This window comes from Lineus longissimus, chromosome 16 (assembly GCF_910592395.1).
Source record: "Lineus longissimus chromosome 16, tnLinLong1.2, whole genome shotgun sequence".
Classification (NCBI taxonomy): Eukaryota; Metazoa; Nemertea; class Pilidiophora; order Heteronemertea; family Lineidae; genus Lineus; species Lineus longissimus.
This window is the reverse complement of record NC_088323.1, coordinates 11162399-11189205: the sequence shown is the minus strand read 5'-3', so window position 1 is coordinate 11189205 and position 26807 is coordinate 11162399. Positions and strand designations below refer to the sequence as shown.

The 26807-nt window shown below is 41.2% G+C and overlaps 2 protein-coding genes across 8 annotated transcripts in view; both read right to left on the bottom strand.

Annotated features, from left to right (window-relative positions):
• Nucleotides 1-26807, bottom strand: part of LOC135500896 (potassium voltage-gated channel subfamily H member 6-like) — a 600170-nt gene that overhangs the window by 304815 nt on the left and 268548 nt on the right. For all 7 annotated transcript variants that reach the window (XM_064792608.1, XM_064792609.1, XM_064792610.1 and 4 more), the window contains one exon: nt 25760-25980. In XM_064792608.1, coding sequence (XP_064648678.1) covers nt 25760-25980 — 221 coding nt within the window. The remainder of the gene's footprint in view (nt 1-25759; nt 25981-26807) is intronic.
• On the bottom strand, nt 17334-22337 carry LOC135500897 (bromodomain-containing protein 7-like). Its single transcript, XM_064792615.1, has 5 exons — nt 22224-22337; nt 21749-21828; nt 21179-21349; nt 20575-20745; nt 17334-20171 (listed from the first exon to the last, which is right to left on the bottom strand). Exons 1-4 carry the CDS (start codon nt 22327-22329, stop codon nt 20599-20601), a joined length of 504 nt encoding a protein of 167 aa, XP_064648685.1. The 5' UTR covers nt 22330-22337; the 3' UTR covers nt 17334-20171; nt 20575-20598.

The window sequence follows — 26807 nt, the reverse complement described above, 5'->3', positions numbered from 1 at the left end:
CAAGACTTCACCAGATGTGAAAATGTACCACGAGGACCACTGGCCACATCCTGATTGTGACATGTTAGATAACAGTGTGTATAACGGTGCAAAGACACCACAAACTGCATTTAACAGACATATTGACTTAACAAGACCGAAAAAATAAATAAGCATTTTTCTGGACCTTTTTTAAATGGTGGATTACATAATGAAGACAATAACGCATTTCACTGTAATCAGAATCTTCATCATCAAGACTTGCAACAAAACTGTGCAAACCACAATCAGTCAGGTATTTTAGGAGACATCACAAGTCATAGGTGTTGAAATTAATATGTTGTACATTTGTTGCTTTTAGTGCTCCCCTCTATGATTGTGGTGCAATTGATAAATGTTCTTTGGTTGGAGCAACGGGATTCAGTTTGTGTCAATACAAGAATCAAGACTTTGTGTTTTGTCTGACTGACAAGAAAGTCGCCAGGCACACTCCTTAGGTGGGGCACCTCCGGAATGCACAGGTATTTCTTTTTTAAAAGGCCGTTTAACCTTTTTTCATAAGCTGCTGTAGGAGACTCTCGCTAGAGGGCAGCAATTGATAATGTCAGTGCAATGCCATACTATTTGGCGAGGTGGCAGCACCAAACATTATAACACCCATCATGACAGCCAGTAGGCCTATCTGTACTGCAGACCGGTAATACACCATATCATAGATTTATCTCGCTAACCTGCTCATATTTGGCTGAGATAACAACAATATTCAGTCTGTGCAGTGCATGTTTGTTGCCTGTCAGAAAAATGGTATAAGCTAAATATGTTGTCAACATGGTTTCAAGCCCGTTGCTTCAGGCATTTCGACAGGTTTCTATCCTCAAAATCAGTGTTCAAGAGAAGGAGGATAATCAGTCATGGTGTAGGAGAAGGCGTATTAATTCGGTACATAATATCTGCTGATATCTCAAGCATAAAGAATATTCAAATTTGATCTAATTCCACCTCAGTCAGTAAAGAACAAGGCTCACAAACTTTGCCGGCGCGCAGAGCATTGCAAAGCAAAATTTCATATTTATGAAAGCCAAGCACTGCTAAACCCACTCAATTTTAAGCAACCTCACACAATAATAGACCTGACAACTGCAGGCGGCAGTTATAAACTGACACATTGGAGCTTCCTTAAATGTGGAATGATGAGGTCTGAAAAGACGAATGCTGCCAGATAGCAAGAAATTTAGTTATGCATATTCCCACTCACACTCCTGATGCATTTAGCGTGTTCTTTTTTAATATGGCGGGAAGTTTGTTATTAAGCTTGCAGTTTCATGAACATGATGTTCAATGATTTATGTTGATAAATTGATTGATTAGATATACACATTGTAATATCATTCTATAATTCGACTGAAAAAAATGTAAAAACACTTCTCATACTTGAACTGATTAAAAGAGTAACATTTAGACTCGACTTCTCACATGTCAAGCCTAACATGAAGAGCGCCGTGGATTAAAAGATGGTGGCCGACCATTGTGCATATTTAAACCTGGCAGTGGCACCTTCTATGGAGTTCAGCTTTAAATCTGTTGGAGGACATCAAATGTTCATTTTGATGGTCACTTGTCAATCCAACCTACTAACAAACTATCAAACTACACAGTAATGGTAATTTTCTGAAAAGGGGTTAATCTGAACTCCCTAAAAAATCTAAACTTGTTAAAACCTACAAAAATGTTATCAAAGGAAAACTATAGGCAACAGCTGGGTAGGCATTATAAAGTTACACAATGACGCCAATAGGGGTCTCTCCCATCTCACAGTACGTCAAAAATATTCACGCTTGTACAATGAATATATGTAGTGTTGAATCTAACATGTCCCAGTCCCCTTACTGCGCATTTCAGTCAACCGTAGATGGCCAATTTAACCCAGTTGCTCCTGCCTATAGTCCCTGTATAAACTTGAGTGTTTAACAATGGTATTTTTTTTGAAAAGGGGTAAATTTGGACCCCAGGGGCCAAGCTACTAATAAAACTATGGACCTTCCGAAGAACTGCCAGATGATGTTATCTTACCTTTTCTTACCCCGAACAAATTTACAGATGATTATTTTGAATGAAACTGCCAGGGGCCTTGAGCTCGCCTGTGGTCAATAACAGGAGTATGGTTACCATCATGGTTACAGAGAAATTGACCTCAGTGACTTTGGAAAATTAGGTCAAGGTCAACATTTTTCAACGACTATGTTTACCTCTTTGAAGCCGCAGACCGAGTGTACCCAGTTGCCCATTCAGTCCCCTGTGACACACACCGGGTTCCCCTATTCCATTACAACACTAGCGATCTCCAGACAACGATCTCTTTGAAATCGATTTAGGCACCATCTGATATCATCAAAGAACATTAATCATTCATTTTGCGCATGATAGGCGCGTCCACAAGACAACACGCCAAAATTGCGGGAGCATTCTTTTAACAGATTTTCAGTGGCTGAAGTGGTTGTACATGGACTAAAAACATCATCGCAAAGCGAGCATAACCCCTCAGCCTATTAAGGTTGAAGGTGAGACAATGGTGAAGTTGGCTTAGTGCATTAGGCCTACACCCACTAAAAATTGATTCCATCCTCCAAGCCATTCTCCTCGAAATTGACGGAAACCGATTTCAAGCACGTTGCCGTGGTGACCATATTGAGAATCAGAACGAGCTGGTTTTCGAAAGGAACCTTCCTCTAGTCACCCCCAACGAACATACCAAAAGTGAATTTGATCGGACGTACGGTTCTCCTTAAATTGACGGAAACCGATTTCAAGCACGCCGCCCTAGTGGCCATATTGATAATCAGAACAAGCCCGTTTTTGAAAGGAACCTCCCTATAGTCACCCTCAACATACATACAAAAAATGAATTTAATCAGACGAATGGTTCTCCTCGAAATTGACGGAAACCGATTTCAAGCACGCTGCCCTGGTGACCATATTGAGAATCAGAACGCGCCGGTTTTCGAAAGGAACCTTCCTCTAGTCACCCCCAATGTACATACCAAAAATTGAATTGATTGTCAAAGTTGTTTTCCTAGAAATCGACCAAAACCAAGTAGCAGACGCCCGCCCGCCTGGACGGACAGCGCAAGTGACGACAATACCCCTCTAGCCCATTTGGGCTGAAGGGTAAAAACAATCATAGACTAAAAACAGAGCCAAAAATGAGTTCAAATCATTGCCCAGGCTTTGTCCCATGATTGCTAACTCTGCAAATGAGATAAACTTCTGAAATTCAATTTACATGTGTGTTTCCGCCTATTATTTCTGCTTTGGGCAAGGTGGGAATTATTCAATTTTTCCTGGGATGGGAACTTGTTGATGCTTTATATATCTTGGATGGCTATGCAGTAAATGAAAGAAGACACCAAGAGCTTCAAGTTGATACATGTATATGTTATAAGTAGTTCAGTGCAATATTAAGTGTTAAATATATTGGTTTAAAAGTGCTTTTTTTAGTGTTTTTCACGTTGCACCTATTTACACCAGAAAAGTAGGTTAAACTGACATAAGTTTATGTCAACATGAAGATATGCCTTTGGGTGTCGACATAATAAAATTGAAGAGCCTAGGAAAATGGCAAAACATGCCACTATAGGTGGAATTTGAGTCTGACCTCTGTGACCTTGAATATTAGTGTATTGTACCTTTGAGATGGTCCCTCTTCTCCTGGCAGCATGGTGCTTCTGCCTGTCCATAGTTTCTGAAACATCTTTGTAGTGTATTTTGTGTGTAAGGAATTGCAATAACACACGGTTGACTGTATGATATTTTCTCGGCGTTTCTACTTTCCAAACCGTTTTTTGCACTGTGTTACAAGGCCTGGGGCAGCGTCACCCCCGAATTGACACATCCAGGTCAAGGTCAAATTTTAGCACTGTTTGGCTGTTCAGATTAATCGATGGCATACATTTAAAGATCAAACAGTGAAGGTTTCTTGACATATTGTTTCATCCCACAGTGAGCTACCAATAAGCTACAGAGATACGGTATAAATGCTTGTAAATATTAGTAGCTGAGGCCCAGTACAGACAAGATATCCTCTGTGAAGTATTCGTGAGTCTGAAACTCCACCTGATCCGTGCCGCCCGAGGGATCGGGATGTAAAACGTCCAGAGTCCCCACGGGAGTCCTGCCAGCTGAAGAAAGGGGGGCGGACGAAGTCTCGCAGAGCATCCCTAAGACAGGGGCACCGATGCTCCTCGACGAGACCTCCCCAGGGGGCACACCCCCGAAGGGAGGGTGCCCAGCCTGGGTGACGGGGTCGGGTGAGGGCAAAACCTCTCCAGAGTCCCGGGGACCTCGCCGCTAAAGAGCGGGGGTCCCGGCGGAGGAAAGGGAGGGGGTACGAAGTCTTCCCCAGACCAGGCTTTCTAGGCCCTCTCCGCACAGACTTCTTCAACCTCTTCCCGGAAGTGCCGGGAGAAGGAGAAGTCACCCCGGGGCGGAACTGCCCGACCCAACAGGGACTGACTTGTCAGTACCCTGACCCGGGGAAGGAACGGGGTTGGGACTATGAATCCCCGACACACCTGACACCCAGCCATCACCAATCTGGAAGGGAAGGAGGGCCAGGAGGCACGGCGGAAACCCCAGAGAAAAAAGCAAAGAAGATAAGAAGGATTAGAATAGAACCATCCTAATATATTCTTGATAAAGTAATAATATATACAGCTACGCCGCAGTGAACTTATTTTTTCTCTTTGGGTCACGTGACCAGAAGCCCGGGAAGATACTGGAACTTGATGTAAATTTTGAGTGGGTAAAAACCACTCACAAAGGCAAAAAACGGGGAGAAAAAGAAAAAGGAAAGATATCACCCGCGTCCAGATAATATCTTCCAGTAAGAGGTGTCCTGGGGAGGTCCTTCTTTAACCTGAATGGCTCTAAATTAGTAGAATTTCAGGAAGAAACTCGGCGAGATGTTTAACATAGCGCCGAGGAAAAAGTACTGAGTAATGGCGGCTTCACGAGGCAGAGGCTGTATTGGGGCGCCGCCTAGGTGTAGCTATGTGAACTAGCTAATTATTTTTCTATTATAAATAGATTAATTTTTCCTCGGGTGTGTCCGATAAGAGTACACATACAAAAGTCTGACCTGGGTAGAGTATGAATGACATAAAATCCGGAAAGTACGCATTTGCTTGATAAACAATGACAACGACTGATACCCTATCATCTCGCCTGTTTCCAAGATACAGGATAAATCTCAATGTCCATCCCTTTTTTAGAGTAAGGAAGTGTATGTATAACACTATCGAAGATGTCAGGGTAAGGTAGATGGGTATGGCTACATACACTGCATATACCTACTGTGTATACATTCCTTGATGCAAGGTATAGATACTAATCTGCTGTTACTACAGGAAATTTATGCTTATCCAGCCGATTAAAGCTCTGGGGTGATACAATAAATTTAGCTTCTCACATCATGTGGCTTAAAGGTCAAATATATGTGTGTTCAAACTTTATTAGTTCCAATTTAAACTCTTACTACTTTCCAACTGTATATATTACAAATGCTGTTTTAAACATAGGATCTTATTGATGGTTGAAATTTTGTAATCGTTGCATTACAAACATGCAAAGTGCCGGTGTAATTGTTTCAAATGACCTAGGATAAAGTGTCCTGAGGACAAATAATCATTTTACACAATGCTTATCTGGTAACATTAATAGTTCAAAGGGAATAGAGCCCCATTGCAATACCACTTATAGCAAAAAACACCGACAACTAGACAAAGGACACATTTTGAGTGGAAAGAAGGCTACAGCCACCACCCCAGTGCTCCATCTATCCGACAGCATATAACTTACAATGTCTTCCATCATGAAAAGTGGGTTAGAAGGGATTTAAACTGATGGTTCGAATGGGTCTGATGCTTGGCACTGTAACCACTCGACTGCTACCGGGCTTCAAAGCGTCACAAAATCTCTTTCAAACTTTCAAACAAGGAACAACATTTTCTACATCACTGTTTTCAAATACTTTTACATCAACATTATAGCTTACTGGCAGATTCATAGTAGCACCAACGAAACGCTAATCCTTTTTTGGTGCAGTTCCCATTCTAAAAGTAGTATGCCGACCTTGGCATTCCAACTGCAGAAGTTCACATTTAGATTTCATTTGTTGATATTATAGTTTCTATTTACGTAAAGCTCTCCGCAAAGACTTTTTTTTATCACAGCTTCTGGATATTGCTTGTTTGCAATAGATCATGTCAGAGTGATATGCGACAATGCCATGCATGTTTAATATTTATGGCATGTCGTAGCAATAAGAGCTTTTCATATTGTTGGCACAGAATTTGAAAATAACTGACACTGTGCTAATATGTTTTTAGATGTATGCTTCTCCGCAAAACTTTATAAGTTAAAACATCCACAAATAAATCAGCATCTATCTTGTCTATACATCATGATAGATTATCGAGGGAAATAAACAGGTTGCATGAATTTCCCACAGCATTCACATATTTCAATGTCAGCTTTCCTTTTGGTCCACTTTTGAACTGAAAGTTTGCAAGAAAACAGTTCTTTGTTTTATCATAACGCGCCCTAGAGATTGCAAGGTAAATTTTTAATCCTACCAAATGCGATAGATTTTTCTCGTTAAGTGTCGTTTTATGGTCGTACTGCGGAACTTGAGAAATAACGAGAAACTCTAGCTGCAGAGAGTCTAGGCAATTAGGCGCCCCTACTGATTTATGAGAGATTGCAATGCCGATACAGAATACGATTGAAATATGAGAATAATATGAGATCTGGGGTTCATAGTGACAATAGCACGAAATTTCCAAAATAAGCTTCTGAGCTAAGCAAAACTTTTATTTTTATCAACAAAAACTGCTTTTTATTAAACACACTTTAATCCAGCAGCTGTCAAAATATGAAGCTTTTCCATAATTTTCCAGGAAAAGCATAAGTCAGTCAATTCAACCACATTTCACGATGACACGGCTGATTATACCCGCTGATACCAAGCAAGACACAAACTGCAATCAAAACCTAAGTGCCAAATTACAATTAATGAAAGGAAAGACACTACGGCAAATACATGGCCATCATGCATGGTTATGACTCCAACATGGGTCATAACCTAAGAAACCAGTATCACACAATTTGATTAAGAATCTGATGTTTAACCCCTTAGGTACATGTGGAAATGTGACAGCAAGCAAAAAGAAACTGGTTGTCCTGTTCAAAAGTTGTCCAAATGACACTCCTCACACTTACAGCATCTAAGAGAAATCGATATTTGACCAGGCCAATATCAGGCCTAGCAAAAAAGAGGGCCATTTTCAAGAAGTCCTCTGTACCAAAAGGGTTAACAATACAAGAATAGACAAGAAAACTCAAATAATATTGGGAATAAATATGAACTCTAACCTTAAATTTTGAAAATATATTTACAGAAAGCTGTTGACAGTAAAATGACAACTAAATCAGTGGAGCAGACATGAAACTATTTACTCACTTTCAAAGCTTCACATGGACTGACTTTCTGTAAATATTTGGGAGACAGAATGAATTTTTTTACAAGAAACCACTTGAAGAGTTGAATAATACTACATTTGGAAACTGGTGAGGTTCTGCAACTTTTTCACTGGCTTTGTTGTTAGTTGCAATTGAAAAGCCAATAAGTTATATTAAAATTTATACACCAACGCCTGAGAAACGGCACAGTTCCATATCAGTCTCCTACCGTAGCGAAAAATGCAAAGGCCAGGGGCCATCGTGCTCACCGTATAGATATTTAGTACACAATTCATGCTGATTAAGAAACGTGCTTCAGTGTAATATAGCCAAATAGAAATTTTATACCATTTACCCTCTGTGACATTGAAAGTAGGTCAAATCAAAAACCTATGTGACATATAATGCCATATGGTTGTTAGATGTACCCATGATATCAGATTGGTAGCAATCGTGCAGTTTTGGCAATAATCACATTTTTAAGTATTCAGATTTGGCCCCCTTGTAGCCAAGCAAATCCTATCAAATCAAACTTTGGTCCCCGCGATCACCTGACTATACGGTACTGTACATCTGTACCAAATGTGAGATAAATAGTCACTGCAGTAAAGAAATCTGCTGCAGTTAAAACCTAACAACCGATTTAGGCCATTTAACCTCGAAAAGTCGGTAAATTAAAAACCAACATGACATGTGACGTATCGTTGCTTGGAGTCCCTACTATAAAAATATAGAAAACAAGTCACTAATGAAAAGGCCAGGGGCCAATGTGCTCACCATATAGATATTTGGTGGTTAGGAATTCATCCTGGTTAAGAAACATGTTACATGTATAGTGTATAGGTTGAATCAAAGTTGGTATGACATGTGATGTATCCTTGCTTCAAGTACCTACCATGAACATACTCCAGGCTCGGCTCTGAACCACCATGCCAGCAAATATTATAAACCTGCCCATATCATATTTTTTCATGACCTCTTTTGTGTCATAGGAACCAATAGAAGGCAACAATCTGTGCACTTGCAGGGCTATTGTGCCTTGGTCTGGGAAGCCATCTCACTTACATTAGTACTAAGGCCTTATCTATTTCATGAAAAATTACAACTGGTTTTATTGATCAGAATTGTAGGTAGTAACGTATTGCAGGACAGGTAAGGGATGAACACAAAAGGCCCTTTTTAAACATTCACTTGATTACTGAAATGTATTCGTTCTGAAAGGACGAGACAAGACAAGAGATACATGTACACAGGCTTATAAAAGTGTCCTCTTTTGGCACTATTAACAATGTTGATCTGGCGGTGGTGAGCTGTGGCAGTAGAGAAGCCCCCAAGCAATTGAATTAGAGACTAGAACTGGCAAAGCCAGATCGACGGTTTTCGTTTGGGGAAACTGGTATTGGCACCTGGAGGTCACATGATGTAACATGTCAGAGGAGAATGGAGAGATTGATGTGACACCAGAACCCAGTGGGCTATTGCTCAATAAATTTGGCTTTCGGAGCTCAGTCCGACACAGACCAGTATGTTTTGTGCGCCTTCTTATTTCTGCATCCTCCATGATGAAACCAATCCCATTTCAATCGAATATAGCATATAGGAGAAAAAGCGATCTACGTAGTGTTGTAAACACGTGCGTTTTGTCTGCATGTCAAAATATGAAATGTCATTTAAAGGGGCACTGTATTCAATCGCGAATCGGTTTCAGCACGACCACCGTAGAGGGAGGTGCCCATCGGTAAAACGATGGAACTACAGGAAACGTATCTAAAATACCCAGCAATGCAGTTTGTTCAGTGATGTATTGCCGTCAAAGCTTCCACACAGCTTCTTCAAACATTCTAATGGGATATTATGCTTTCCTGAAGAAAGTTTAATAGACTTAATACAGGTAACAATGGCAATTTAGATAACGTGTTTCTTAGTTTCATTCCTAGCCGATAGGCGCCTCCCTCTATGGTGCTCGTGCTGAAACCGATTCGCGATTGAATGCAGTGCCCCTTTAAACCGTCATTTTGTTGTGCTTGAGGTCAATTAACAGGATTTCGAATGAGCAGAGCGAATTCTGACTGTGCTAAGAGTAAAAAGTTGGCCAAAGAACAGTTGGGATGATGCGTCTAATGTATTACGTCTAAAAAGGCAACTGTCACATACCAACAGTATTTATGTATAATTATCTCATGAATAAAACCATGAATCTCTTGATGCTTTCGATTTGACTTGTTGACTTTTTATTTTGAAGAAGATGTTCTTGGTGCATTCATCAATTCTGGTTTAATACAGTAGGTTTGACTGTATGATCCCGCACAGTGCAGTGCAATGCACGCAGCACGCCGCCACAACACACACACACACACACGACCACGTGCACGAGTGACGAAGACGCTGTCCGACGCTGCCCGGCCACGCGACATCGTTGGACAGCCTGCGGTTTACCTACCTAACCTAGGGTAACCGCTAAAAAAGCGACGAAGTTAACTTTGCTGGTCAATACTACAAAAGTAAAATCAGTAGCCTGTGCCTCTTTGCACTTCCACAATTGCTGATTTCTTTCGAGAAAAAACTTAATTACCTACCGACCCAGTCGAAATCGAATGTCGAATGCAAAATGGCGAATTGTTAATGACAGCCTACTAAATTGCGACAGTAACCGACAACATGGCTCTCGATTCAAATCACTATCTAAACTATCAATAAATGCCACAAAATGTATACAATTTATTAAAATCCAGTTTGTAGATTATTAAAAAATTGATAAGGATTACCCGTTGCAATAAAAAAACTGTTGTGGAAAGTTGTCTTAGAGTGTTGAATAGGGTCGCAAATTAGTAAGACCCAATGTGATTCGCGTCATTAGTTTGGTTTCAGAACCCACCGCTAGGGTTAGAAGGGTAGGTATCTAGGCTTGCTCAGGATCTACCATTCGCCAAAACCAAACACCACCTGGCGTTAAAAGGAGTAAGCTCCACAAACGCTCGCAGTGCCGTTATTTTACCCTTTTGGTGTTTGTCGCTTTTTCAGTTAGCGCCATCTATCGTCAAAACTACTGACAAATTTTGCGTTGCCACTTAATATATATTGTTTCATGCTAAAATTGCATTTTCTCCCTTACGCCAACCCCGATTTGCATGAAACTTTCTTTATCCGAAGCGGAACTCTAATACGCACAAAACATCAGGAGACACGTCACCCCGATTTTGTCAACGGTTTCGACGATAGAGGGCGGTTAGTGAAAAAAAGTAAAAAAATGCATTAAATGCCACCTATTATCAAAACCTGTAACTATAACGTGACTTCGTCGGTAACATCTGGTGGGTAATGAGATTCTGCATCAGATGAAATTAATCTGATTCAATTCGGAGTTCGCATATCGGAAGTTATAGCTCTTGTAAGAAAAACAAGATGGCTGGTCTGGAGGCCATATTGAATATCCGATCGCAACCAAAACCTATATATTCCCTGGGCATCATAGGGAGGCATTGTTCTATGCCACTAGAATAAACTCAAAGGCTCGCAGTGCCGATATTTTACCATTTTGGTGTTTGCCCCCTTTTTTCAGTCAGCGCCATCTATCGTCAAAACTGTTGACAAATTTTGGGTCGCCACCCTAAATATTTTATGCGCAACAAGATTCTGCATCAGTTGAAAGTAGTTTCGTTCAAATCGGAGTGCGCATTATGGAGAAAAAGCCATTATTAGATTTTCACTTAGCGCCCCCTAGCGGCCGACCCCCTCAATGAATTTCGTAATTAGGGCAAGGAGGATCAACTTCAGACTTGGGCCTATCATATGAAATAAGTTCCACATCTACAGCTATCACCATCTCTGAGATTTGCTCTGCACAAAAATCCGTAGAAAAAAGAAAGAAAAAACACAAGCAAAGCAATAGGTTTTCGTTTTTTAGAAAAACGAAAACCTAAAAAAGAAGTTTTAGTATCACAGAAAAACTGCAATATTTCAGAGATCTAGAAACGGCCCTAGCAAATGGGACAGTCAACAGCCTCCATCAGTTTGCTGACCACTACAGGATACCCGTCGAAATGATTAGACGATGGAATAGGGCCCACCTGGAACAGGCAAATAATGGTGATGCACGTAAAGTGAAACCTAAACTGGTTGAGCTGTGGCCAAATGTGGAAGATGACCTTCATCGATGGTTGCTGCACCAAAGAGAAAAGCGTCTGTCTGTAACCGTTCGCGACGTCCAAGAAAAGGCGACGGGTTGTTTCAAATTCGGTGGGATGCACTTACGGAAGATCGGCCTGAGGAAATTGGACAATCTATGCCAATTCTTCATCACTTTTGTGCATCAAGCGGTTGGTTTCACCACTTCATAAAAATTAAGGAGTTAATGAACTGACAGTTGTATTTCTAATTTCCAATTTATACAGAGACGTCAAAAGCATAGTAGGCCTACGTCAATTAGGTTATTTGTGTCATTCCCGAGCTTAGAAAGGGAAATATTGATCCCAAGCCGACAGTTACCGAAGCCTTCCGAATGGTAATTTGCAAGAGGTGGCGAACACTGACGTCAGCTTCTACATTGTGTTTATGAAAGAGCAAAGTCTAATCAATCAAAAATTGAAAATAACATGTTGTCATAAGCCACTTACGCATTGCTTTCTAATCAGCTGTATAAACAGTTACTAACTTTGATTAGCCGTGTCCTGGCATGGTACCAAATTGCAATAATGACATCACCACCTATACCGCCTGAAATTTGATTGATTGACATAATTGACGTGGCGGGAAGCGGGAAGCGGGAAGCAGCCCGCCAGAGTGCGCAAAAATTGGTTTGATATAACTGCGGGTTTAGTACTCACAGGGGGCCTAACGTCCAGGGGGTGGAGGTGCGAACGAAATAACTGAGATTGTACCCTTGACCTTTAGATGGTGCAGGCCCTCTGTGCGGCCTACTTGGATTAGAAAGAAATGTTACTATAGAAAGTTATTGCCCAAATTGTTAACCCCCTCCCTGTGAAGAAATTGCCGCGCATATTTTTTTTTTCTTTCCATATTTTCCATATGTTTTTGTCATTCCAGAGTTATCCTATGGTTGTGGATGAGATCAGGCTCATTCACAAGCAGATCCTCCGCATGATGAGGTCCGATGGTCCACGGAAGAGTCTGCGAATTGCTCAGTAGGTTCATGAGCTTCATGAGTTCTTTATTCTCAACGGAAATAGAGAAAAACGTTTTTTTGGGGGGGGGGGGCAGGCAACAGGAAAAATGGTGTCTTTGTCCGCCCCGAACCAATATGGTAGCTGTTTCCCTGGACACCACCACTTAGAATGTTAGCTGTATGTATTGCAATTCTTGTTTCATTACAGAGATGTACCAAGTTGCGTCTTCGACCAGATCCGGGGCCTGATGACGACAAACTCATTCCGGACCACAGTTAGAGAGACAAGAACCACCTCGACACACCATCACCAGCGCAGAGAAGGTGGTGATCCTTTTTAACTTCTGGGGCAGGGTAGAGGGTTTAGAAAGGAATAGCCTGCTGAGGAAGACAGACCGACAGGTAAATTGCATCCCAGGCTCCTCCGGACTAAAATTTATCCCGATGTGTGAATAAAGGTGACAAGGGTTGGAATGCACGAATAACTCCCTACATTCCCATGATGGCCAATTGGTGTAGTAAAGATCCTGCTAGCAGGCTTTAATTGATAGAGTATGAACTTAAATGTAATGTGAGACACTCTAATATCATGATGTAAGTGCATTTGACTTCAATCTCATGATACTGATTGATTGTTCCTTTTCATTTCAGGGAAATAAGTTGAGCATCCTCGTGAATGAGAGCCACCCCTTCACCCTGAAGTACCATAGCAACACCAAGAGACTCTCCCTCACATCTGGATATGAGGTGTTGAATAAATATGGTATTGCCCAGTAAAAACGTTTTTGTTGCTATTTCCTTTCTTTGAATGAATGGATCTCCAGCAAGTGTCTTGTTCCTCCAATTTCCTGGATGCTACCAGAAAAGCAAGGATTGACCAAATTAACAAACTGGGTATCAGGACATCCTCCCCCTCCCCCCTCCTGGACATTCTCCCTGGACATCTGCCCCCCCTCCTGGACATTAGTTGACCCCCTGGGACATCTCCCCCCTTGAAGGACTTCAGATAAACCAATATCAGTCAGTTTTCATCAGGGGAGCAAATGTCCGAAAATCAACAGACTGCGGAAGAATCAGATTCAAGATAAGAATCTGCTACTGTATCTGGAGGAGGCGGGGAAATGCATCTCCCCCTAGTTCATTTGCCCCCCCCCCCCGCCCTGAAGGATCTATATCAGACACAGTGATATCCTTTGGGGTGTCAGGGGGCAAACATCCAGTGGGCAGATGTTCAGGGGGCAAATGTCCTAGAAATGCAAATTATAGGAGGCATTTCCAAAGTTCCAGCAATGCTGACATGGATGCAGGGTGATCATATGGATTGTGCTGATGTCATCTGGAAAGAAATGTCCCTTGAACATGGCAGTCTTGACATCTGTGAAGTTGAAACCTCTCCTGGTGTTCATTGCCACATCTCACTAGTGTCAGGCATGTACATGTACAAGAAAGACTATTCAAAACAACACCAAATTTTAAAGGCCATAACTCAAGGTTTTTTGCCATTTTCTGCTGTAAGACGATTTCAAAAGTGTACCTAACACTTTATACAATACAGAAAACCAAATGCAACTAGAATTGTCAGTTGAGTCTTAGCAGACTCTGGAGTCTCCGCCTCATTGTAGGGGTATTGTTCGCATTGTGAATGGAAGGGGGATTGAGAAATTGTCTGGGTGAGAGTGGATGTTGGGATAAGACGATCGATTCGGTTGATTGGAGGGGAAAAAGACGAAATAATGTGGTCTTAGTGGTAGGGAGGGGGTTGAGAGTGATATAAATTTATGTTCTGAAGAATTATGGGACATTTGTTTAGTTTTGTTGCAAGAGCGGGGAGGGGTGAAGGGGGAGACCGAATTATGTCGTCTTTTTCATAAGGACATTTTGAGATGAGCCCTTGAGGAAGGGATGTGAAGCCGCAGTTGAATGTGCGCTTCGTATGAATGGAAGGAATGAATGAATAAATATAAATGAATAATATTAATTTGGTTTATTGATTGCTGGTGTATTTCAAGCAATATATATCATTGACAATAGTTATGATTGCGATTAGGTTTGCAGTAGGCCTATACTCATCCCGAAAATGTTTGGGTGACTTTTATTGTTTTTATTGCCATTTGGTTGAAATGGCCCGTTTGTTGTTATGCTGCGTTCCAACGACAACATCCTGTTTGCTTGGCGTGGCTGGTGACGATGACGACGACGATGTTTTCTTCGAAGGGGTAGTGTGATTTGAGCTTGTGGACGATCTCTTCAAGGGTGATGGGGATGATGTCATTGAAGTTGGTGATGAAGTTTACTTTGAAGGGGTGGTGTAATTTGTGGTTGTGGAGTACGTTATCTTCAAGGGTGAAGCTGATGATGATGATGACGATGGCGGCGATGACATGGTTACTGCAAGAGGTAAATAAAGATATGAGCCACAGGCCGACTTAAATTCGCCACATACTGTGGAAAGTGCTATAGATCCACGTCGGTAGGCCTACAGCACATTTTCACCGAATAACGTGGACTAACTATACGTCCAGGAACTAAAAATGCTCTCCGACCAAAATCCAGTGCATGGATGATCAGCCGTGAATGCACACAGCCATGCATGTTGACAAAAACAAAACAAAAACATCGCACTTTCACTTCAGCGGAGCGATGGTTTATGTGCGAAATACGACTGATCAAGGCAACATAAAGTGTCCAGAAGGGAAGAACACATTCTTGAAACTCAGCCGCTTTAATTCACTGCCGTTTTTTCTTATTTCATAGCCCATAAACTCCAAATATTATATTATATTTCATACCGGTATTATAGAAAAATGCTTCGATGGTGTAGACTAGTCCCTGGTCTTTATCCATTATGTTCCTCCATATGTGCAGCCAATATGTAATACACATAACGCGGGGCACCAGTCATCGTGCCGGTATGGCGAGGTTTGATCAGCCGTGAATGCACACAGCCATGCAAAACAAAACAAAACAAAACAAAAACATCGCACTTTCACTTCAGCGGAGCGATGGTTTATGTGCGAAATACGACTGATCAAGGCAACATAAAGTGTCCAGAAGGGAAGAACACATTCTTGAAACTCAGCCGCTTTAATTCACTGCCGTTTTTTCTTATTTCATAGCCCATAAACTCCAAATATTATATTATATTTTATACCGGTATTATAGAAAATGCTTCGATGGTGTAGACTAGTCCCTGGTCTTTATCCATTATGTTCCTCCATATGTGCAGCAAATATGTAATACACATAACGCGGGGCACCAGTCATCGGCGAGGTTTATTGGTTAAAAATTTACATGTATTGCGCTATGCATGCCCATAGCACTTTCGCGGCTGTAACCCAGATTGACTTCTTAGTTCATGGACACCCTCGTTTTATCGATGTTTTGCAATGCATTGCCGTGTTCATGTACATATGAAGCTTTCACCTGGAGACGAGAGTTTGCTGGAATAATTTCTTGAGGAGAATAACTTGAAGAGAATAATACCCTAATACAAAAGTCTCAGCCGATGGCGGAGACTAATTAGCTCCATCCATTTTGAAGATATAGCCAATTATGTGTTTGACAACTTGATTACCTAATCAGGCTAGCAACAGGCTTGTTAGAGCCAGGCGGCGGGTTCAGCAAAAGTTGTGATGTAGATCAGGTTATCTGTACATGTCATCCAATCATAAAAGCAGGAGGGCCTTAATTAATTATGCACACCTGGAAGTAATGTGTTTCATTCACTATGGTGTATTGTGTGGCTCCGAATTGTGTCAAGGATAGCACAAAGAACAATCGAATGACGGATGGGACCCATTTTCATGAATTTCCAAAGCCAGTTGAACGAGAGAGGAGGAAGCTGTGGATTCGGAAGTGCAAACGTTTGGAGTGTTGGAAGCCTGGGCCTTCGGCCAAACTTTGCAGTGATCACTTTATCGATACGGATTATCACATGAAGCCGGATATATGCATCCAACTGAATATTAAATGCCACTTGTTAAAAACAGCTTTTCCAACCATGTCAATTGCATTTAATGCCCGAGGCTGCTGAGGTCGGTTGTTATACATAATGTGTAGGCCCTATTGGGGCCTGTGATACTGCATAGTGTCTTTTTGCGTTCCAGCCATAGCAAGGTGACAGCGACACAGGTCATTGTCAGTGACAGCCACTGTCAATGACAGATTATTGTCATCTGACATCTAGGCCTATCTAACGTTGCACGGCATTATATCGTCACGTCAAGATGATTGTGCATAATACCGTCACATTTCAATAGTAGTTCAGCGTCATGACATAACTGGCGATACAACACAGACGAGGCGAAACAATATTGTGCAACATTAGTCTGTTCAAAAATCATACATGTTATGCATCTGCAACCGTCTATCAATGTCTTCTTTGCTATATCGGCATGTCTGCCATGCAAATTGATTAACCACAAATTCTAATCACTTTCGTCCGAATGATCACTCTCATTATGATCTAGTGATATTAATGGCTCGAACATGTACGGCTAAACGTTTAAATATCCTTCTGTATCGACCAAAACATCCTCCAATTCACTGCTCTCACTCTCTGAACTGTATGCCATCTTGCTTTGTTCTGACTGACCTGATCTACGTCATCAAAAAATCCCTAGCGGCCACATGTGGAACTAATCTAAAGTTGTGTGTGGTGGGAAATTCAAATAGTTTAAAATTGAAAATTGAAATAACTAAATAATGACTTTATTATTAGAATTTTTTTAATGTCTGGGATCTTGTTTTTTTAACCCTCAACACATTAAGAAGTTGTGGACAATAAAATTGAGCATTCAAAACTTGACATTTGGGACACGTTTTTCAATCAACCAATTTACAACTGAACTCATTTCCTTTTGATAATCTATGTAAATCTGGCAAATATGAATCCTTGTACAACAATACAACAAATATCATTTTCCTGTATTATACACCAGTGGCTATTGACCAAGGCAGTGCCATTAAAACCTGATGCAGGGCTATCAATGCACATTCCATAGAAATTTGGCCATTACAGGATATTCCAATCCACCTTTAACTGCTCACAGCTTTTTGCCATTACATGTAGTTACACTAATGTAAAACCGTCAGAGTTACAATGCATCGTGACATGACGACAGCCAACACTATGTAAATGTTGTTCCCAATCAAGTGCATGAATCTTTAGGAGGTACAATTGTACCAAGTTTTAAGTCAAAAGCTTCATTATTTGCAAAATGTGCCAATATCGGCCAATTTACACGATTTGACTTCTGCGACCTTGAAAAATAGGTCAAATCAAAAACCTGTATGCTATGTTATGTGGCTTTATTAGATGTACCTATGATAAAAATTTGGCACTGATCCATGCATTAAGGAGATATAGCACTTTTTGTGTTAACGGTTAACAGGAATGCAAAGGCCTTTCTACCAGACAACATCACGCTGTGCCTTCCTCATTTCTGGTGAGATTCGTCTTTTCTCACAGGTTTCTTCAATCAGCTTCATTGTGGGATGATTGCAGAATAGACATGCACCCTCAGTGGCTAAACCACACTTACACATGTCAGCTTTCACATTTGGATTGATGTGATATCTATCTCTGGACCTACTCTTCACCAAATCTTTCACAACAACATCCATATCATGCTCTTTGAGCCAATACAGATCAAAATATTCATGCCGGAATATCATACCCCACTTGTTCTGGGGGGTACTGAATCTCGCATACTCCTTCAATTGTTTGTTCTTGGCCTCCCGTCCTTGCATATTATTGGTACCTAGACCAACTCCTAAGCGGTAATAAAGAACCTCCGCATGAAATCGAACAACATATCCAAGATGCCAAGTTGTCAAGTTTGCTCCAGTCATCAAAAGAACGTGACATGCATGGTACTGTCGACAAACAGTCTGCAATCGTTGCAGTTCAAACTGACTGAATTTGATCTTTGAAGCAAGACCAATAGCTTCGCGCACAACCGTGTAGGCAAAGTGAAATACCAGGAGTCTGCATTGTCTATCAGGAGTCCCATTTTGTCCCACAGCCTTGATCAAGCAGGGGTAACCCTGGCAAAATTTGAAGGAGTCTTCTCCTGTAAACCTTACACCAAGAAGCCTTGTGCCACAGGAACCTTTTGACAGAGCGGCACAATTCTCTGTAAACCACCTTCTGACCTGTATGAAAATACGACCAGCGTGAACTTCATCCCGAAGACAAACCAGGTATCTGCCAAAGGGAGATTCTATGAAAGCATTATTCTTAAAATCAATGCCACCCCTGATGACCTTATCATCAGTTAGTATTAGGGCTTCAGTCAAAATAGCCTGGTGAAGCTGAGCACAGATGTTATTTTTAAGATGAAGAGAATCGATATAACAGTGCTCCGAGTAAATGCCAAGTGTAGGTACATGTTCTTGCCTAGAATGCAAGGATGCAATGTATCTAGTCACTACATCACCCCTGCTGGCCTCCTGTTTTTTCAAGGCCACTTTTTTTACCACGGCTAGTCGATCAAGATATGACCAAGGTTTCCAGGTGGATTCACTGCCACCTAAACTTCCGTCAAGCTTTGACAGGTCATCTTTTCGCACATTGCCATAACTGGATGGATAGGTAGCTGCATTGCTGAGCTCGCCACAAGCAGTGGCTATCCACTTGCAGTCACCCGGAACAAGTTCAATAGTAAACCTGACCACAGTGGATCCAATCATGAACTCTTTCTTCTCAATGGACTCCATGTTTGAAGCTATTTCGGCAACATAGTTGAGAATAGAAGCATGGTCCTCAGGAATATCAGCCCCGAACAACAAAAACTGGTACATGCAGCTATTAACCTTCTCAGGCAAATTCAGAAAAGACAATAGAACAGACTTGTGCGTTTTCAACTTCGAGGCAGGAGCACCATCTGCCCCAACAGATATCGAAAAATAGACTCTTTCCTTCTTCAGCCAATTCAAAGATTGCCTATTGACCTGTAACTTCTCATCTATCTCTAAATAGACTGATGCTATCTTCAGGAGGGTGTCTTCGAAGGAAACACCTGCAACTTCATGAACCTGAAGCTCTTTACAAATACTTTTCAACATATGAACAAAGTTCCTGATATGTCATCAGCTCATCACCACTACATTCGAAACTGAGATCTGCCTGCCGCAATGAAGTGTATTTTCGACTGGATATTGAACCATTACGATACATGTATTTGACACACCGGAACACATTTGCTTCCGTTACCCATTCCTTATGCTTTGTTACTCTGACTTCCTTGGGTCTCGATAAATTTGAATAGTACTTTTGAATGGCTCCCTTCCCTGCTTTTTTAACCAACGTCAGCCACAGTCTATCCTGCACACTTTTGGAATCAGCTCCATGAATTGGTTCCAATGCCTTGTATGTTTCGTCAACTCGTTTAGTCATGGTTGTTTTGCTCAGGTAGCATCTCGCAGAGTCGTTTGGCAGAACACGGGTCAGGTTCGTCACACACCGTAGTTTCGATTTCATCTCTACCTGAACATATTGGTCTAGTTTAACCGGGGGTACAAATTCAGCTCTCAGTCTTTCCTTCCATTCGATCTTAAAGTGAAACCAAACAAAATTAGCACATACAGATAAATGCATCTTTCAAGAACTGAGTGCCAAAGAACTGAAGGCCTAATGTATTCGATGCTGATTACCGGTTGTTTCCATTTTTCCGCAACAACCCATTGGGGGTCCCAAGGGATGAAAAATGTTGCTAAGAGGGCAATATAAACGTTTGTTCAGGATACCAGTTCTTGATTGAGGCTCAAAACTGGTAATGGTTGCCTGTACGTATCAGAAAGATTGTATAGGCCTACACTGCTCCTCAAGGCTGGCTTTGCAACAAAATTATATGTGACAAGGTAACAAATTTCAGTGTAACATAATATATCTCAGACTGAGATACCCGTAGAGTACTGCTGTCTTTTGTTGTAGAATTACTGTTAAGATAACATACCTCAGCAGTCAAATCACGAATACACTATTCCTTTTCCCTGATGTCATCATCCAGCTTCTCAAACTGGCTTTGCACCACTTTCATGGCACTGGCATGGGCCATGTCAAGTTTTGCCTCTTTCTGTGCACACCTATACATTCCGATATCCCAGCCAGTTCCGGTAGCTTTTATCTGGAACCGAAAGTGATGAAAGGTCAGGATACGGTAATAAATTGTGTTCAGCCGGTGGATGAAATGAACAATGTAATGAAATGAATCACTTTAGACAGCCCAAGTTGCTGTGTCATATGACTTTGACATCTGTGACCACATGTGAACTAAAAATGCAGTGATCACTTTATCCCTTTAAAATTGAAGATATTACAGGTACAATCAAATCAAGCTAAATTAATGATGACAGGGGAATATTCAGCGTACTGGTACTCTTGCTATAAGAGGCTAAATAAAAGAAAGAATGGTCAGACTGTGATTTTAAGAAGTGACTTCAGAGGGCATTGAAAGCAGTTTGTGCGACATCAGCTACACAGGTCTGGTATAATTAGCCTTGGACAGGAGAAGAATATTTCTTGGGGGAAACAGTACATGTACATCATTTCTATAATACCTTTGCTGGTTTCCTGCTCCTCAGTTTATCATACTCCACAGTGTAGAAGCCAAAGACAGTGTCACAGTCAACCCGAATCTGACTTGCTGGATCTCTGTTGTACTTCACACAATTATCTCTGACGAGGAGCATGTCTGTATGAAAGTCCTCAATGTCTTTATACTGACCACTCTGAAATGGAAGTGATAGGATTTAGTGATCTGCAAGTGAGAAGTTGTGAGTTTCCAATATGATGCAGCCCACCCAGCTTAAAAACACTACTGTTCGAGGCCAACAGAGAATGCCAGAGGACACAACATCATTACATCATGGAGCAACCAGATTGAAGCTGTGACGTCATTCAGCAGCAGAACATCGTGAGAGGCAGATGCCAGTCAACCACAGCCACCCTTATGAGGCCTAGAGGAATCAACCACACCAATTGGGACCAGTGAACAATGATTTGACTAGCATTTTCGACCAGTCTACAATTTGGTGTCTCTGGGGGGGGGTCTTAGCATTCACTTCTTCATGGGTTGAATTTCCCAAACATTGTTTGAGCTACCACAGTATTATCCAAATGCTACCCACCTTTATTTTCCCTTGGATGGTTGAAAAATCCATTGGGTGCTGAATCAAATTGAAGTAACCTTGCGCATCATCTTTATTCACTGAAACAGGATGATAGCAATAAAGAAATAATGGACATTATAAGCTACACTACAGGAGGTGCCAGGGCATCTCACAAAATTGCAAAGCTGGGTGGTGGTGGAAGTGCAACATTAACTTGCCGTCTTCAGTGTGTGTATTAGAAGTGAGCTCTGATCATCTCATTTCTTCAAAGCAGTGTGCAGTGGCTATCAAAGTGTCAGAAAATACCAGTTGTCTTTTGTGGACATCTGAGTACAGACTGTCAAGTGTTTATCCACAATACATACATGATGTTTCTGGGTAGGCAATCACATAATATCTTCGAACACCTGTAGGCAACTGAGTCAAAAACCTAAGATTGAATAAGATTCATAATATCATGCCCGATTTCTCCGGCCTGATTTGTGATATTTACCTGGTAATCTAAACCAAACTGATGGGTCAATCTTAATTCTATTCATTCTTCCTCCTCTGTAGTGGGCAACCCTCTGGAGCAATTCCAGACACTCGGACTCCATCATGGAAGCTGTTGCCACTGAAATAAACACCAAAGATTGTTAATACGGCATGCACAGATATTGACACAACATAAACTCTTTTCAATTGCAGACCTCTACTAAAATTAAAACCAATTTAGAAAAGTGTTCCTTGAACTGAAAGTGGGTGTTTTGAGAAAACAAAATCAAAATGCCATCAAAAATATATATGTCATGGATGTCTGATTAATAGAAATAGTAATTCTGAAACAGGACCATTTGATCCCAACTCTAAAGAGAACAAGCATATGCTGCCTATTGTTTCATTTCTTTATACTTACTCAGACTGAAAGCTGTTGAAATCTACAACAGGGAAAAACCAACTGTGGACAGCAGTTCCAAAGGGAGAATGACTCCCATTTGGATTTGTAAGTACTCTGAAATGAATAAAAATCATGATCCAGTTGTGGTAACGGTACAAGTGTGAATGCCTTTAAAATTCTTGACACAATGGACTTAACTACCGGAGAAATCATACCCCCTGTTAAACTAGACCAATCTTTTCAGGAGAGAAAAGGGATCATAAAATAGTTATCTTACTCTGGGATCCCCCTTAATTTTGCCCATGAATACCCTGGGTAAAAAGATATTTCTAAATCATGCCGATTGTGCCCTCGATTTCTTTGGAAAATGACCCACCCTTCGGCAATCCTGCCTCCTGGCGGCGTCGCCCATGTGGGTCTACCCCTACCCCTACCCCTCATTCCTGCACCCAGAATGGCCATCCAGCCTAACCTTGCCCCTACCCCCAATCTTACCCCCTACCACCTCCCTAACCCTCCGATATAGACTGCCATAACCCTAGGCTCTAGCCGCAACAGTACAGTAGCCATTGAGATGTACAGCAAATGCACAGGCCCAGTGCACTCAGGCCTCTGTGCATTTCAAGGTCATGATAGTTTCTGTTGTCTATTAAAATAACATGTGCCCACACTAATGATTTGGCCCTTGGTAGACTAGATATATGATGCAGCCTATGAGGAACACAAACACAGGGTAGGAAGAGCTGCAATTTTGTACAGACATACATTTTTGCAAATAGCCAAGGTCAACTGGAGCCCAAGGGCCTAAATCCGCCATTATGAGCGTTGGGCCCATGCGCCATGACCCACCAAAGCCGAAATTATAGGTATCAAATGTTCTTCCTATTTCTATTTTAAAGATCTCAATGCACTGCTCAACGAAATTCCGCACAGTGTAAATTGAATACACCAAACACAACACCTTTTTTTTACTTTTCGGATTGATGTTAGAATAATCTAACTAGCTGCTCATAGACGTTGACATTTATCACTTCCGTTGAGCCAAAAAGGTTCTCCTCCCATGCCTAAAATTTGATGAAATTCGAGAGAAAATTCAGAGAAAATCGTTTTTCATTTCTCTATCCGCCATTCTGATCTTGTTGAGGTCGAAGGCCGCTGGGTGGCAGCTGCTCCCGGTTAGGGCCAGGCAGAAAAAGACTAAAATCAATGGATTTTTAACCGGCTTCAAAAATTGACCTCCGTCCAGTGGCGCTCCACGCGGGATAGTGATAATCCTCTCACTCATAATCTTAATGATTTATAAGCTTGCCACTGTCAGTGAAATTTTGATTGTCAGTGAAGTTTGACTTCAGAGACATTGAGAAGTATTTCAAACTGACCTATTTTTTTGGAGACATCTAAATATCGTAACAGGGGTCCTTATACCAAATTTTGGACACATAGTGAAATATGTGAAGGTTATTTGAGAAAAGAATAATTTTATGACAGTAATAAACATCAACTGAAAAGTACACCTAAATCTTTGTCAACATCAAGAGATGCTTATATAATATGTGTCTACGCATCAAATTTAGGTCTCATTAGGGAGTTTTTTTTGTTATTCATGCGCGGCCAACCCCTAACCGTAGTTCCTAAAATCATTGATTTCTCGGTCCTTACAGTATGTCAGCGTTGATTCAGCAGTTGTTTTGGCAAAGACATGTTTTTTTGGAGTTTCTGAAACCTTGAGCGCTACTCAATAGGCGACTAACAAGAAACTACGCATTTATATTGTTGTTGCCGACGTTTGTGTACACTGAACTTGGGATGTGCGTCGGCCCCGTGTTGCAATGCCGTCCAGTGCCAGTTGGTGTGTTTTTTGCTGATTTGTGCAAAATTCAACATATCTCAAAAGTTCAATGGTTGACCCTCGATTTTTTTTTGATTTTTGTGTAGCGTAAGCAACTGTCTTTCATGGGAGAATGGTCTCTGTAAGAAATATTCAGGAAGAAATGTATAATATTTGGGGTTTTTCGTGATTGTCCGGCCCAATTGGCAATATTGCCATTTGGGATGGTGAACAGAGCTAGGAGCAAATGCGACGCTTATGATTTACTTAAAGAAATAAAATGCCCGATTTAACATCCTGCAGAATCAGTGGAATCGGGCGTTTCCAGTGATATACGACACAAATGGGTTGTCCTCATGCATATACTTTGGAAACACAGTTTAAAATAGATGTTACGTCCTGTTAATGGGGCACGTCATCATCGCGTACATTTGGGAAAAACTCCCTAACGAGACCTTAAACAGTGTCTGCACATCAAAAATAAAGAGTCCGGATATGCGGAAGTCCAATGTGCAGACAAAATCAGTGTAACCATATTAATTACGTTTTAATACTTCCCATCCCTTAATTGTGCTTTTCTATCTAAATGGATCACTAGGGGGGTATCCTGCTCGATTCTATAATTTCGATTGGCGTTGCGCTAACTAAACTGGTCCTTTCAGAGTGAAGGAACTCTTCGTGTCTGCCACTTGCCACTACTGCAGAGAATGGGATCGTCAACTCCTCCTCAGTAGCGGGTAAAACATGGCTGGCCCAGCTGAGCACTCCATGGTGAAACTTCTGTCACGAGCCTTTCAATATATGATGCACTATTTTTTTTGTACTGATTTATTGTGTATTGTCAATATTTTTGTTCAGTACGTGCATTTTATTTAGTGTATCGTGTGCAAATCTGTTGATCTAAATTTATATGACAATTCTCCCTTGCGGTGGTTGCAATAGATAAATAAATAAGTAATGATGAAACATGACACCTTTAACAATATTTTTGAGTTTTTCCTTGAAAAGAAGCCAATCAAAAATCTAGATATTACTTCATGTAGTTTCATTAGCAGCACGCACAGGAAAAATTATTCCGGCCATCGGTGTTTATGAGATATTGACAAAATAAGGCGTTTGAAGATTACTACCTTGACTCCAGAAAGTAGGTCGACTCCAAACTACTTGTACTACATGAGAAGTCATGATGTAAAAAACACAAGAGTTTCAACTTTCTGGATTCAATGTTGGGCAAATGTGCTACCATTGTTGACACACAACAGAGACGGTCGCTGTATGATGAGATGAGAAAAAGAGCTGATGTAAAACAGCTACAGCTACCTACCTGGGCAACTTTTTCCGAAACATTATGTTTCATAGATGATGCCACCTGCGGGAACAGAAAACCTTTCGTTGAGCCAGAAAATTCTCTCTCCTGATTCCGACGTATGAGATCATTGCCCACATTCGATAAACTATTGGACAATACATTTGTCTTGTATTTGGTCAATTCGGAGTCACTTGATGCTTGGTTCAACAGACTGGACTTCATGTGGTTACCCGTCGCTGAAAGAAAACAGAAGGACATGTATAACCAAGGACATCTGGCGAAAGTCACTTACTGAAAGGCTGACTTCAGTTGAGAAAGCACAATGTCCTAATTTGATACATAACATGCACCAGAACGTTTTTTAAAACAAGTGTACTGCAAAGCGGTAGCAATACACGCCCGTCACTCCACACTCCACAAATAACAACAAGGTATGGTAAATCGACAAGTTATCAATGGTTGCATGGTGCAGTTGTCAAGCATTTCTACCTGAGAATGTGGCTTGTACATATTATACATTATGAAGCTGCATTGATACGACTTGGTGGTATAATGTATTTCTGTAATGGAAGACCACCACAAGGGCAGCCAGGTGGCCATTTCAGATTTGAGATCAGACCCAAAATTGATAAGGCACCTCCCCAAACCTACCCAATCACGCCACAGAGAATTGAACGCCATTGGTTGTCTTATTCAGCAGTTATAGTCCGGAATGCATGTGCCATGATCGCCACGGGAAGCCATATTTGATAAGTCTATTTGGGCCCAAAATCTATCTTTCGCAAAATGGCCATCACATTATCAGCCTCAGCTCCAATGCCTTAGGGCAATACCTTATGTGTAGCGCATTCAGTACATTACAGAGACAGGCAGGATTGGGGCCGTTTTGCAAGTTTTGACCAGACGACAATTTCTGCCAATTACGGGGCGTTTAGTCTTTCTGCTGTGAATAGCTACAATCCTATCGAAACAAGAGTTAAACATATTGGTATCCTGGCACATTTCCTGGCCCAGCTACAGGAAATTCAGATGAAAATGCAACTATTTTGCTGGAACTACTTTC